This window comes from Acomys russatus, chromosome 31, assembly GCF_903995435.1.
Source record: "Acomys russatus chromosome 31, mAcoRus1.1, whole genome shotgun sequence".
Classification (NCBI taxonomy): Eukaryota; Metazoa; Chordata; class Mammalia; order Rodentia; family Muridae; genus Acomys; species Acomys russatus.
The window spans coordinates 36309158-36325251 of NC_067167.1; the positions used below are offsets into that span (position 1 = coordinate 36309158).

Here is a 16094-nt window from a genome sequence, read left to right on the forward strand (position 1 = left end):
GTTAGAATAAAAACTTCTGACTTGTCTGTACCATATAATATTACTGTAAGTTTCTATTATAGTAATGATATTTCCCACAGAAAGACAACTAGCTAATTTATATTATGAACATTAGGACTTTTCATCTAAATAATTTTTACTCGTAATGACTATTTAGACTTTCTTCATAATCAAATCTCATTTGATGTTTATTATACTAAGATAGTGATAGTAATTAAAAACGCAGCTGCATGGGCCAGCAGCAAAGCAAAACTAATCATTTACACAAAGCAATCCTAGATCAATATGTCTCACTGGGGCGAATGCCCTGTTCAATTGGATATGAGGTTTTTTTCTTAGTTTGACTGTAAAGCATTGTCAATTTTCTAAGAGAAAAAGATTTAAGATAATCTTAAAGGACTAGAAGTTCTTTGGGAAGGAACACTTAACAAATACAAGAAAAGCAACCCAGAATGACTGTGACCTGAAATCAATATATACAGAAAAACAAGACCCAGTGGCTATTTCAATATATGGCAGAGCATGATGCCCTGTGCATAAGTAGTCAGCATCCATCACTGTGTGACTTTTATTTATCTGGTGAAAAATGAATGTTATGGGGTATGCCAAACACAATACCACTTAAATGGGGTTGAAAGATCATTAGCTCATTAATATAAAGGTAAATTTTTAAATGATAAGCAATTTACACTATGTTCTTGATTTTGGATGGATTTCATTTTTCTTTTCCTGGTTCTTCCTGGGAGAAAAATAACATAGCATGAATAAAGAAAGAGAAAAAGAGAAAATTGATGGCTTATTGCAGGATGCCATGGTGGCGCATGCCTGTAATCCCAGCACTTAGGAGACAGAGGTAGGTGGATCTCTGAGTTCAAGGCCAGCCACATCTACAATGCGAGTCCAGGACAGCCAGGACTACGTGAGAAACACTGTCTTGAAATTTTTAAAAAGAAAAAAGAATTAAATGGGAAAACGTATAAAAGCCGGTACTAGCTGGGCGTGGTGGCGCACGCCTTTAATCTCAGCACTAGGGAGGCAGAGGCAGGTGGATCACTGTGAGTTCAAGGCCAGCCTGGTCTACAAAGTGAGCCCAGGACAGCCAAGGCTACACAGAGAGACCTTGTCTCGGGGGGGGGGGGAAGGAAAATAAAAGCCGGTACTATTTTAATAAGAGCCATGTAGATTTTATGCATTATTTGATTAAGGCTGGAGAGAGGACGCCTACTACACACATGAACCTGGACACAGAAGCAGATTTGAAATGAACCATGAAGCACCAAGGCTAAAACATCTCTTGATCCCCAAATCTGTCTCCCAACATTTGCCGTAAGTCTTTTGTCTGAAAGTTGTCTCCAACATCATGTGTTCAGAAAAGTCCCACATACCAAGATGTGAGACACTAATTTACTTTTGGTTTATCTGATGGTGACTGGAAAGTGTGTAACACATTACTACCGCAAATCTGAAATAACTAGTTCTGATGCGTTGTTTTGCTTGGTGGATAAGCCAGACTCTTTTAGAAGTTATCTCTTACAGCCTCTCTGAAGACACACAATGTAAGAAGTTTTAGCAATGACCAAGGCTGCCATCAGGGCTCTAAGGATCTCCCCTCTTCTGTCTGCAAGTGTACTTATATGCATTATATGCCACTTTAGGTAAACATAAAATGGTAATTCCCTGTATCTTTTCTAGCAGCCTTAGGTCCATTTAAAAAGTATTTCCGTGAATAATACAAATGAAAGCTTAGCATCTCAAAAGTCATGAGCATGCCTTGATAACTCTGTGTTCTGGCATTGTGTACACATTCAAGTTTGAAGATCCTGCCCATGTTTATTAGGTGTATATGGTGGGGAAAGGACCAGTCAAAGTTTTCCAGTATATAATCTGAGAGTCGGGCATTGCGTTCCCATCTGAGGCCAGCTCACCTAAGTCTGTTAGGAAATCATGTTGGGCATAAAGCCACTGCCTTCCAGTCCTTGTCTGTACTATGCTGGTCCTCCATCTTTCAGTCTGCGATATCAGCTTTCAGGGACAACAGCCTCCTCCTTCTCCTAAATTCTGTTGTCTACAAGTTTGCCCTCCAGGGCTCTGTGCTCAAGCTTACTGTCTATCTGAACATTGTTTTTATCTCTCACTTTCAGTTAAATTGCATCATTGCTGGCAATGTAGCCCTTCCCTAGAAAGCTTCAGATTACTAAAGTCATCAAAGAGCGCTACCTTAGCTTATTAGCATTCAGATAGGGAGTGTATAGGATACAGTGTAACAGAAGTGTAGCCTAGTGTGTCTAATAAGTGTTTCTCCAATTAAAAAAAAATTTTTTTTTGGTTTTTCGAGACAAGGTTCCTCTGTGTAGCCTTGGCTGTCTTGGACTTGCTTTGTAGACCAGGCTGGCCTCAAACTCACAGAGATCCACCTGCTTCTGCCTCCCCAGTGCTGGGATTAAAGATGTGCACCACCAAGCCTGGCACAATTTTTTTTCTTTCTGTTTTTTGTTTTTGTTTTTTTGTTTTTTGTTTTGTTTTTTTTGAGACAAGGTTTCTCTGTAGCCCTGACTGTCCTGGAACTCATTTTGTAGACCAGGCTGGCCTTGAACTCACAGATCCGCCTGTCTCTGCCTCTCGAGTGCTGGGATTAAAGTGTGCGCCATCACTGCCTAGTTGTTTCTCCAATTTTTATCTGTGGACAAAGAAGAGTATCTATCTCTTCCAGAAGCCAATTAAGGACCTCATTCATCCTTTCCTCTTGTACTGGGTGTTTATAGCACTGCATTTTTCTTAAGACGACAAGATTTTAATGTCTATGTTTTCCTATTTTTGGTTTCTTTATTGTTTGTGCATTCAGTGTGTGTGTGTATGTGTGCATGTGTGTGTGTGTGTGTGTGTGTGTCACAGTGTGCCAATGGACACCAGAAAGCAACTTGTGGGGATTAGTTCTCTGCCATGTGGGTCTGATGGATGGATCTTGGGTCTTGGTAGCAAGTGTTCTCACCCACTAAGCCATCTCTTCAGCCCTGTTTAAAACTAACTCTTCACCTGCTATGAACACTGTTCTTAGAACAGATACTATGTTTTAACATTGGAGACCAGTTTCTTGAGGAAGTAGGGGGTTTTGCTATAGAAACAATAGGTTACTTTTTATCCTAATCTAAAAAATAGGAGAAATTTCTATTTTTCTGCCTGAAAACAGTTCTAGCCTTACCCACTAGTACTCTGGCTTTCTCCAAGAGGGCAGATCTTGGTCCTTGGGTACCATTTCTTTTGAATTTAACACACATTTCTATCAACCACCCCTCCAAGCAATGAACTCAGTTCTGACTCCTTTTATCTGAGCTGATATAAATTGTTCTTCCAGCATAATCTGAGGTTTTGTAGTCTTCATGAGTTATTCCAACTGTCATTGTCCCAAAGTGTTCAGCTTTTACTGTATTGTGTTCCACTCTGTAACAGACACTTCTCCAGTAAAAAGCAACTCCATTAAAGCTGAGTGATAATCAAGAAACATGAGAGGAGCCTTTTTTACAATTTTGCCACAAACACATAGGACCGCTGAATTTTTCCTGGATGGCGATCCATTAGAGTTTCTCAAAGTTCAATGGATGAGAAATGTAGGAAGAAGGGAGGGGTACCCAGTGTTTTTATAGTGGGTGGAAGTGGGAATAGGAACAGCTTTTCTTTTTTAATGGGAAGCTTAGGACAAGGAGGAGTAATTATATCAAAAGACACATAGGAAAAGTTTAGAGGCACTTTAACGGAAATCATTCCTTATTGTAGGACTCTCAAGTCTTCCTTTGAGTAGAAGAGAACAGCCAGCTCTCTCAAAACAGGCGTTAGTCTGCTGTTATTGTTTTTAAACATCTAATGTAGGTAAATCAGATACATAAGATATGGTCAAGCACATGGAATGCTCAGCAGCCCAGCACCTCCTAGTGAGACTGTTTTTGCATCTTAGTATTGAGGGCCTATAGGCTAGATTGCTGGGGAAGTGGTCCTGAATGGGGATTTCTTTCTATTTTAAGCCTTTTGAGTGTCATGTGGGTTTGCAATTTTAGTAAATGCAATTTTTATTATCTTATGAAATCCTGGTTTCACTTTTTCTTTCATAGCAATGGAGTTGGTCTGTAAGGATGAACAACACTGTTAATTTGGTTGTCTGGTATCCAGATACAGAACAAGTATATGCACAAACAAGTATATACATATGCGTAGATGTTTTGTTAGGGCATAAAAAGATGTGCGAACAGAACTCTTTAAAAACAGTTTGACACACATGCACAGTCATTACAAGCTCTTTCTAAGTGTCTGTACAATCTCCTACTATGATCAATTGGAGAAGCAAGACTTACGCTTTGAGAAGTCATCCCAATAGATCTTGACAATCGTGTCTTGGGATGCTGTCATGTGTAAGTTTCAGTGATGCCATATGCCTACTTTTGACTGAAGATTGTCATTGTGGTGATGTTGGGGTGACAATTACCAATATAATTATAGAACAACTCAAGATATTTTCCTAATGTTTTCCTTCTTACATTCAAGGCTATCATTTCTTGAACATGTTGCTTCCTTAAATGCCAAAAAGGTCATTTTTTTTATATGTGTGGAAGAGAATTTTTAGAGAAAAATCAAGAGTAAGCAAAAACTGTCTAAATGATTTTCAACATTTCTTTTACTGAAGTCAATTTCCATTCTGCTTATAGACACATGTCTTTATGTAGACATTACCAAGAAAAGTTCCGGGTGCTACCCATTTGCCTCTCCTTTCTAGAGAGGAAAGGCATAGTGATGCTTAAAACACAAGTGTCAGATAGCCCAATCGCCAGTTTTGGTTGCTCTTTTTTGGGGGGTTGAGTTTGAGAATATTGCTTCATACTTTGTTCCTGCCATAACTCAGTAACATAAAGCTTGCAGGGCAAAGACTTATTCTGAGGGGTGTTCAAAAGGCCACTCTACCTTCTGTGTTGAGAAGTAACATGCATTAAATTTGGAATAACAAATTGCAGTGTATTCAGTCTTATCAGTGTGGCTTCATACATTTTTTTCTCTTTTCTTTGTGAAAGATCTTTTCATATATTATTAAAGTCATATCCAGAAGGTAATTTCAATCCATAATTTTTTGACTATCAAAGCTCACTGGTTATTCTCATGCAGATGTTGGTTTTTATAATAAAAAGTACTTTTATTTCTAGGTCCTTTCCAGTACTGAATATTATTAGAAATTTTCATTTAGAATTTCTGAAATGAAATTTATATCATAATTTTAAGTATGCATTCATTAACGACTACTAAATTTTGAACATATTTCCGTTTGCTTGTTTGCCATCCAGGCATCCTCTTTAATGCTTTTCAAGTTTTTATCACATTTTTATTGCTTATCTGATAGTTGATGAGTTTCGAGAATTCTTTTTCTATCGTGATTGCCAGATATGTGTCTCAAAAATATTTCCTTCCAATCTGTAGGTAGCTTTTTCATCTCCTAGCAGTATCCCTCATATAACAAAGAAGTGTAATATCAAATTTGTAAATTTTTAATATGTATTTTATTTTAAATTCTGTGTATGTCGATGTGGGCGTCTGTGTATGTGAATTCAGGTCTCCACAAAACTCATAGGCAACAGATTTCCCTAGAGGTGGAATTACAGGTGGTTGTAAGTTGCTCTATATGAGTTCTGGCAACTGAACTTGGTTCCTCTGCAAAAAGAGTCCACGTTCTTAACTGCTGAGCCCTCTTTCCAGATTCATTGTTATTATTATTAATTTAGCCTTCCTTCCCTCCCTGTCTGGGTAGTGTATATGTATAGATGAGAGGATAACATGTGAGAGTCCGCTCTCTCCTTCTGCCATGTTGGTCCTGGGACCTGAACTCAGGTCAAAATGCTTGGCAGCAGCTGTCTGCACCCATTCAGATATTGCATCAACTCTAATTTTCATTTATTGTATGTGAATTTAGAACTATCTACCAAAACTCTTTGCCTCAACTTATATACACTTTTTTCTTTTTTTTCCCCTAAAAGTGGAGTGATCATATATCTTTAGTTCTATGAGATTTTTTTAGGGTTACTATTTTTTTTATTAATTTATTCTTGTTACATCTCAATGTTTATCCCATCCCTTGTATTCTCCCATTCCTCCCCCCCCATTTTCCCATTATTCCCCTCCCCTATGACTGTTCCTGAGGGGGATTACCTCCCCCTATATATTCTCATAGGGTATCAAGTCTCTTCTTGGCTACCTGCTGTCCTTCCTCTGAGTGCCACCAGGTCTCCCCCTCCAGGGGACACAGTCAAATATGAGGCACCAGAGTACGTGAGAAAGTCATATCCCACTCTCCACTCAACTGTGGAGAATGTTCTGACCATTGGCTAGATCTGTGTAGGGGTTTAAAGTTTACTGCCTGTATTGTCCTTGGCTGGTGCCTTAGTTTGAGCGGGACCCCACAGAAGCTGGGAACCTGAAGTTCTGTGGGCAGAGCAACAGGTTAGAGAGTGTCCTTTCCTGCCTGGTTGGTATCTCAGTTGACCAACACGTCTTCCAGGCAGCTCTGATGGCTTCTGCTTCTTGCAGGCAACTGGTCAAGTATCAGAAATTTTTGTCCAACTTTTCTCATCTGGGATCTTCCTCATTGGAGCTTGGCTCTGCTCTTCAGAGAGGGAATCTTGGCTTTTATTTCTTACTAGTGGGTGTGGTCATTTTCAGAGAATTCCTGAAGCTCTTTTGAGTAATTTACTGCTTAAGGAGCTTCTCTGCAGGATGGAAAGTTTTTATCTGGGAGAAATCATATAACATATGAATATAATCAATGTACATTATATACTAGCATGAGCTTGTCACATCAAAACACATTATGTCATACAATTATCATGTACTAGTATAAATATTACTTACCAATAAAAGATAATTAGCTTGGTGTTTCTGCAATGTTGGATTTCCTGCTGTCTGTCCCCAAGCCTTTTCCATGTGAAATCTGGTCCTCTGAAATTTGATCCTCTGAGTATCTGGTAAATCTTTGCAAATGAGGGTCATTGCACTTGAATTCTCATCACACTGGTCCTTGCCATGCTCTTCTCATGCTTTTTATATTTCAGCAACCTCTGATTTTTTTCTTCCTTTTCCTGTGATTTTTGCACCTTATGTGTGATCTCTTCTAGGTCTCGCTGTAGATTGTTTGATTGATCCTCAGCAAGGTGTCCTTGTCAGTTTCTTTTTTTTTTTTTTTTTCCTTCAACTGGACACAAGCTACAATCATCAGAGGAAAGGGACCTCGATCAGAAAATTGCTCTATCATATTGCCTGTAGAGAAGTCGCTGATATTTTCTTGATTAATGATTGGTGTGAAGGGAACCAAGTCAGTGGAGGTGGTAGCAACCCTGAGTTGGCATTCCTGGGTAGCATTAAAGAAAACAAAAGCTGAGCAAGCCGTGAAGCCATGAGGAACAAGCCAGTAAGCAGTGTTCCTCTGTTTCCTTCAGTCCAAGCCTCTGTGTTTCTGCCACAGCTTTCCTCACCAATTGGGACATCTAAGTCAAATAAACCCCTGCCTCCCAAATTTGCTTTCATCATGGTGTTTATAACAGCAATGGAAAGCAAACTAAGATACTAGGTGATGAAGTCACCAGTAAGTGCCACCCTCCATGGCCTCGGCATCAGCTCCTGCCTCCAGGTTCCTGCCCCGTTTGAGTTCCTGCCCTAACTTCGCTCATTGATGGAACACTGATACGGAGGTGTAAGGCAAAGAAAACCTGTGCTCTGCGTATTGCTTTTGGTCAGGTGTTTTATCACAGTAATAGAAATTGTAAATAATAAAAATATCCTAAACTCACATTTCTCTATCTAAATGTAGGTACTACCACATATTTATTTTTCCAGTTATCTTTAAATTCCCACTTCTGGCTCCTTGCCACAATATCAGCACTATCATTGAATGGACCATTTATTTCAGTTTTATATCTTAGTAGTCTTTTAATTAAGCTTTGCTTTATCCTCTGATTATTAGTTGTTCTGGAGTTTTCTCTTGTCACCCACAACAATGTTCTCTATGGGATCTCTGTACATTCTGTTATTTCTCTCCAATTCATTTTCTCCTATGACCAAGGTAACCATGTAGAAATCTATACATATGCATATATGATTTTTCTCACACAGTATATCCTGATTATGTTTTCCCATCCTTCTGCTCCTCCCCATTTCTTCCCATCTTGCCTCCTGACCATATCTACTCCCTTCCTGTCTCTCATTAGAAAACAGACTGGCTAGGAGAGAATAATAACATAATAAAATAAAACAAAAGCTAACAAAACGAAGTGTGTGTGTGTGTGCGTGCGTGCGTGCGTGCGTGCGTGCGCGCGTACAGTCTCTCCTGAAATCTTGTAAATGCTCTCCTTTCTCTAATGTTCTATGTCACTACAGTATTTAAAGCAATGGGTTATCTTCAGTGTCTCTCAGCATCTCTGCACTATTTTCCTGTTGCTCCATGACAATTACTCTGAAGTTTGGATCATATATTAGTATTCCTCAGTTTCTTTAGACCATAAACTAGAGTATGGCTTTAGTGCCTTCTCCAAAGTCTCCCACATGGCTGCCAGTAAGATGTTTTCCAGGGCTCGGATCTCAGATCGAGGCTTTGTTTGGGGAAAAGATCCTTCTTAGCTCAATTATGTGAATGTCAGAAAGATCCAGTTCTTGAGCAGCATAGTCTCAGTTTCTCACTGGCCTTTGGCCAGAGGCCACCAACTTACATACCTGAGGCCAACACAGTTTGTTTTATTAAAGTAAGCAAGAAAGTCTTCTAGCAGCACAGAGATAACCTGTTATAACATCTAATCATAGCAGTGAAATCCCATCACCTTGGCCGTATCTGTTGATTAGATGTAGTGTATGCTCAGTAGCTGAGGACTGCACACAGATGTGAATGCTGTGGAGTGTGGCCATAGACTGGAAAAGTCACTCTGCCACCAAAGCTTACTTTTTTCAATTTAATTTATTTTGATTTAATCAAAATATCTATCTATCTATCTATCTATCTACCTACCTACCTACGCCCTCCACCATCGAGGATGGGAGCTTTGCCCACACCATGTATATTCATGATGCCCATAGAGTCCAGAAGAGCACGTCAGAGTCTCTGGAGTTGGAGTTATAGTAACAGTGGTGCTGAGGAGGGCAGGGGGGACCTCTGCTATGAGTTCTTAAGTGCTAAGCCATCTTTATCTCCTTGCCTTCTCTTCGGTGTCACCATCTATTTATAAATTTCCCTATTCTCTTTTCTGAGTAATTACCTAAATTTCCCCAGTTTACCATTTTTCCGCCCAGTAGTGTCTACTTCACCCCTTATACCTTTTGTTGAGGCCCCATGATTGTTACTTTTCTTCCCAATTATAAGAGTAAGCACATACTGTTGATTTCTTCTCTTGTTTCTTTGAATATCTTTTTAATTTTTCTCTTTTCACTTTATTTTATTTTTGAGATTATAATTTAATTAAAACATTTCTCTCTTCCTTTTTGTCCCTCCACAACCATCTTGTCTCCGCTCCCTGCTCTTCTTCAAATTTATGGCCTCTTTTTTTAACTATTTGTTATTGAATGCATATAAATGGCTTCCCCTCTCTTTCCTCCTCCCTGATTGTTCACACTTCCCCTCCTATCCAGTTCCACCCCTTTCTGTCTCCCGTTAGAAAACAGACTGGCTAAGAGATAATAATAATATAATAAAACAAAACAAAAATGAGCTCATTGGAATTAGACAAAACATAAATTCAGGTGGGAAAAAAAGCCCAATAGAACATCTTTGATCATCATATTTTAAAGCTTTCTTGTTCCCTTTAAGTCATCTTTTTAAATGGAAATCTTCTGGCTTCTTCTGTCCTCTGTTCCTCACAGAGGTGGTCTATTGGTGTTCCTAATAATTATTTTTATCTGTTAGAATACCGTTACTGGAATGTATTTTTTTTTTCATTGAAACCCACAGAATCTCCATTTCTGTGCTAACTCCTAGGCTTTAACACTTATTTGAAGACATTTGTATTAAGCTTCCACAAACTGCTCTTCTTTTTTCCCTCCTACTCTGTTATCTTTCTTACTCAGACAGCTTTACATTACTCTGTTCATTGTCTTTCTATTAAAAACTGGTTATTTAGCACTGGATTTTTTTCCCGTTGCACATCACTCACTCCCCATCTCCTCCTAAATCAACCTCCCCTTCCCTAAGTATCCGATTTGTACCCTTTTTTTTATTTTCCCCAATCAAGTCTAATTTGTGCTCCCCATATAGTTTTGGATGTATAACCTTCCCCTGGAACACCGCCAACCTACCAGCAGAAACACTCTTGGAGAAAAACTGACTCTGGCTCTTTTAGCTTCCATCAAGTGCCAATTACATCTCTGTTGGGGGTAAGACTTTGTGTCTATGTTCGCTCTCCTGCTGGGATTTGGTCTGGCTTGGCCTTACACAGGGCATGGAAAAGCCACTGTGTTCATCTGTGCAGCAGCTCTGCTATGTCCAGAGGAAACTGTTTTCTTGAATCCACTGCTGCCTCTGGCTCTTATGGCCTTTCTCTTCTTTCTCTACATGATTCTTGAGCCTTGGGAGAAGGGGTTGTGATACAGATATCCTATTTAGGGTTGAACAGTCCATAAGTCTCTTATTTCTTCCACCTTGGCCAGTTGTGGGTCTCTATGTCACTCACCACATACTGCAAATAGAAGCTTATCATCTCTTGATGATTAGGAGAAGTTTTTTTAATACCTCTTTTTAAAATAATTTTTATTTTTATTTTATGTGCATTGATGTTTTGCCTGCGAGTATGTCTATGCAAGGGCATCAGATCTTGGAGTTTCAGATAGATGTGAACTGCCATGTGGGTGCTGAGAATTGAACCTGAGTCCTCGGGAAGAGCTGTCAGTGCTCTTAACCACTGAGCCATCTCTCCTTAACCTATGTGTATAATAATAAGTCATTAGAAGTCCATTTAGTAGTATGTCCATTCGCAGAATAATTCGAGAAGATACTCTCATGAGGCCAACTAGCCACAGGTTCTTGACCCAACAATGGTGCCTGATATGGCTTTTATCTTCTGGAGTTGGTTACTCCAGTGATATCTGTACCACTGTTGCACAAGTGAGCTGCCTCCCCAAGTCAGCCATTATTGTAACGCATAGGACTCGCATGTGGGTAAGATTGATGATTGCTCTTCTTCTAGTAGTACACAGAGCACCTTCTAACGCTATGAAAGCTAGCCTTAGAGATGGAGCTTTGCTAGTTCCATGTTCTGTGACTAAAGTATGTGGTTTCTTGGCCAATTCGGTTTTACTTAGAGAGTAACCAATAGCATTGCCAATAGCTTATGATGTTTAGAAGTCTATGAGACATCACTGGGAACAACACCAAGAGAGGCAGTGGGATTTTGATTTGTTTGTCTGTGGCATCTAATAGGTGCATCTTTATCCCATTGTAAGGTAACTCCATTTTAATTCTTTGTGTGTGTGTGTGTGCACGCATGTGTGCCTGCACGTATGCACCTGCACATGTGCATACATGCATTAGGAAGCTTGTACAGTAAGTAGTATGTTTCCATATTATTTTAATGGTTCTTTGGTCTTATTTTTCCCTTCCCACATTCCTTCCTCAAACCTGCCTTTTAAATCCCCCTTGTGCCCATTTAACCATTTCTGTTCTATTATTCCCTTTAAGTCTTTATACCATTGCTTTTCATTTCTTCTACTTTGAAATCCCACCTGCCATGCCACTGCAATAAGCTCCTCGCCTCTGTGGATATTCCAAAAAAAGCATAAATATCTAAAAATTTAAAGATAGCATCATAAATGATCTACGATGCTTATCATTCTAGGTCTGGATTAGCCTCACTCAAAATGATTCTTCTCAGCTTCGTCCATTTACCTGAAGATTTCACAATTTAATAATTTTAAGATATCACAGTTTGGTAAAGATGGTGACTAAATAGTGATGACCTTTGAAAGAGCTATACTTTGCTTTTCTAGATGAAATAAGAATTCCTCGCATTTGGAAAAGAAATAAACCTTAGAAACACACACACATTATTTGTGATATTTGTAATGGGGTTTCAGTGTTATCGTTCTTGGCATTTAATAACAGAGAATGGCGATGATGAAATGTTGGAGATGTAGATTAGCTTTCTAACCACGAAGTGCTCATTTGGGCAATATTGGGTGTCCAAGAAAAGTTTTTGTGATTGTGAAAGATGAGTGGCTCTTCACCCCCTCTCTGAGGAACATCTTAAGAACAGGAATGATGAATGACTGCCTTACAGCTGAAAAATGGAATAGACGTCGCACTTTTGCCCTGGTTGTGCTTTTCTAGGGCATCCCATTTAAAGATTGCTGTTGTGAGAAAGACGTATTCGGTGCTTAAATACACTGGGGAGTCCATCTTTAGATATAGGCTGCCCTACCAAGGAGTAGACCTTACCATTTTAGAGCATGAAAACTATACTTCACGTGGTAGTGGTGTTGAATTAGGTTTCTTAGTATTTGAGATTTACATAAACAATTTTTAGATCTTTGCAAGATGTGAGGAATAAAAAGTAAGAGAAGTCTTGACTACAAAAGACATGCTAAATACAGAAGTAATTGCTCAGATGACTTTGCCACAAACAAATCTGGGATAACCTAGATTGGTGGTATTACTATGTGGTAATCTGTTCCTTGATTTTTATATTAAAAAGTAGGTTGTATCTTTGCTTCTTAATGTGTTGATTATCCAGATGATAACTTTTAAGTTAGACATAATATCTATTTTTCCCTATGGTCATTGACTAACAAGAGCAACAGGTATTACATTCAAAGAATATTGGTCTAACAGTAGAAATAATGAATGTACTGATTAGCATTTAGGCTCAGTTGCTATAGCTAAAATATTTAAAATAACAGCAGCTATGATAAGGTAGAAACTTGTTTCTCTACTACAGGAAGTCTGAGTAGAAAATCGGAGTGGCTGTAGCATTTTCCTTTTACAAGAGAATTCTTTTATAGTTTATATATCACGCTCTTACTGCACCAACCATATCTAAGTCATTACCAAGGCTGACAACACGTTTATATATATATATATCTCTTCACATTAACAACCTACCAATAAATATATATTTTCAAATAGTAGTATTTAGTCAAGAGAAAGGCTGAGAAATGTATATAATTTTACAGTATGGGGAACAAGTGTGCTATCAGACAATTAAAAAATGTTGCTATGAGCATACTCAGATTTCTGCCTCTTCTTGCCTAAACCTAACCTAATTAAAAAATTGTAAACATGGGATACAATTTCTGTATATTAACAATTTATGTAAGGATTATATTAACATAATTATGCTTATATGGTCATCAACACAATCGGAAACTTTAAAACACTATGTCTAACATTTGAGAAGCAGGCAGGACACCCAGATACGAGTCCAGCACAGTGCTGCAGGTTTAGATAAAGGAAGGAAGCGGCACGGGGAAGATGCTTGCTGTTCAAGAATGAGGAGCTGAACTTGGATCCACAACACATCCCCCAAAAAATCAGGAGTGGAAATTGTGCCTATAGTCACAGCTCTGCAGAGAGGGAAGACCATGATGTCTGCTGGCCTACCAGTATCACTGAGTTGGTGGATTTAGGTTCAGTCAAAGGTCCTGTCTTAAAAGATAAGGTGGGGAGCTATTGAGGAAGAAACCCCATGTTGAAGTCTGGCATCCACAGGTACATGCACACATATGTACACAAACATGTATGCACACATGCACACACACACATACTTGTGTGTGTGCAAATATACATACACGCATACTTACAAAAGTATAGATATTCTGTATGTTTTTCTGGATATGATTTTTTTCATTTCTTTCTGGTTCTTCTGTCTTGTAGAGTGTTCTTCGGGAAATAATGATCACTTTTTGGACATTCGTCAAAAGAAGAGTTGGAAGCCAGTGTTCCTCTATCACCGTTCACAGGGTATCCAGAAGAGCCTGGACACAGCTCAAGAGGGATATAGATATAACTACCATTCCCTTTCTGAGGTTCAAATAAGCAAGCATCACCAAATCATTAATTCAGCATTTCCTAGACCTGCATATGACCCATCTCTTAATCTGTTGGCTGTGTCTGGTCAAGATCTTGAAATAGAAAACCTCCCAATCCCGGCAGCAAATGTCATTGTGGTGGTAAGTACCAAGTTAACTGGCGTTGATGCTGGTCTTGATGTTGATGCTGCTGCTGAGTCTGTTGTTAGCACTCGTGCTGATGTTCCTCTCTGTGATTAATACCATAAAAAAGAAAAGACTAACTGTGAATACTTAGGGCGGGTCTCAGTGATTACTTAGCACACCTTTTCTCATCATCTGATATTCCTTCTTTGCTGCTTATTATTTCCTTCTCCCATGAAATTAGAAAATTTCCCTGTGTCCTCTGCTCACACCCAGTGCATGACACATAAAAAGTACATGCTGAGAACTAAATATGACTTTAGGAAGGCGTTAGCATTACGGCAGACCAGATGCTAAGCAGAGCCTCCTGCCCTCAGTGTAATATGTTCCTTAAAATTAGGCCTATTGTTGGCTTGTGTGAATAACTAGCACTTACCAAAGATTCTCTTGTAAGAAGAAACTGTTGAACCAGGGAATAGTTATGGGGGAGATTAACGAGCAGTGTTCTGTCACTGGAGTAAATAAGATGGGTTGGGAGGAAGTGGTCTAGGATAATATTCCTGATATCACTGGGCAAGCATCAAAGTTTACAGAATAAATTATCCTAGTAGAGGAGATAAACTAACCAGAGTTTTTCAAGTTGTGGAGGTGTTATGTGAACATTTATTCTGGGGTTAACCCCCTTTTATACTATGTACTCTCTCATACTGGCACTGAAGCAGAAGGATTGTCATGAGTTCAAAGCCAACCTGAGATACATAGCCAAATAGATCTTCAAAAAAGTTGATGGCTCCACACTAAACACATGAACCAAAATACCAAATTGTGTTTAGAACTACTTTAAATCCTAATTTTAAAACTATAAAAACCATAGCTTTGGGGCTAACATAGTTCACAACATGATTACATCAAACTGTCCTTGTTTATTTTCTTTGTGTTTACATAACATACGTATAGTGTCCATTTTCAGTGATAATGATCACAGGTCCATTTGTTGACACTTTCAACATATATCGAATATTTATTTGGCCCAGTTGTCACTTAGGATATCTAGAAAAGGAGACGTAGGAGACTGTCTTTGGTCATGCTTGAGAAATGTCTGGGGAAATATGCCAGTAATTAAAATAAGAAGAAGTAGAAATCAGCACATGAGGACATAAGAGGAACTCTTCATGTAGGATGTTTGCTCTCCTGTAAGACTTAAACTTTTCCTCTCATGACTAACAGATGTTATAAGAGTGAGAGCCGTGTACCCTCTCTATGTGTTGAGGATGAGTAATGTTAATGGTGCCTCTGTATCTGGGAATTGGCTCATCTAAGAGCACTGACGGTCACAGTCCTATAGTCACCAATGCTTATGTTACTATGAATCACAGTCCAAAAGGTTGGACTGCTTTTTTTTTTTTTTTCAAACATCATGTACTATCTAGTTAACCTAATATTATAGACATTAAAAGGCAGGAATTCAGAATTATGGTGTGTCAGTTTACTTTTAGGCTATGCATAGTTCACGGATTTACTAAGAAGCTGTGCTTTGCCCTTTGGGGGAAGATGGCACAGAGGCAAAAAGTGCTTTTGCTACCTGAGTCCTGTAATTCTGGAGCCTCTGCAACTGTGATTGCCAGGCCCATTTGTATAAAACTACTTACGTTATGTATGCACATGGTAATTTCCTAGGAAAACTGGAAAGGTGGGGTTATTTTTTTAAATAAATCAATACTGCTAGGCTACTTCAAAAGCAGACTGTGATATGCACATCAAGATCAGCGAGTGTGAAGGACATTCTTTTCAGAAAAGCAATTTAAGAGTAGATCACAGACAATGCAAAAAATATCTATCAACAATTTAATGATCTTGCTGGAATAACTATTGTGTCATGCATATAAGACTTACACACATTTGTCTGTGTTTAAAATACACCTAAACTGACACAGATACCCAGTATG

The 16094-nt window shown here is 38.8% G+C and overlaps 1 protein-coding gene across 1 annotated transcript in view; it reads left to right on the forward strand.

Annotated features, from left to right (window-relative positions):
- Positions 1-16094, forward strand: part of Ptprr (protein tyrosine phosphatase receptor type R) — a 225366-nt gene that overhangs the window by 7927 nt on the left and 201345 nt on the right. The window contains exon 2 of the mRNA XM_051172962.1: positions 13871-14166. Within this exon, the coding sequence (XP_051028919.1) occupies positions 13871-14166 (296 nt within the window). The remainder of the gene's footprint in view (positions 1-13870; positions 14167-16094) is intronic.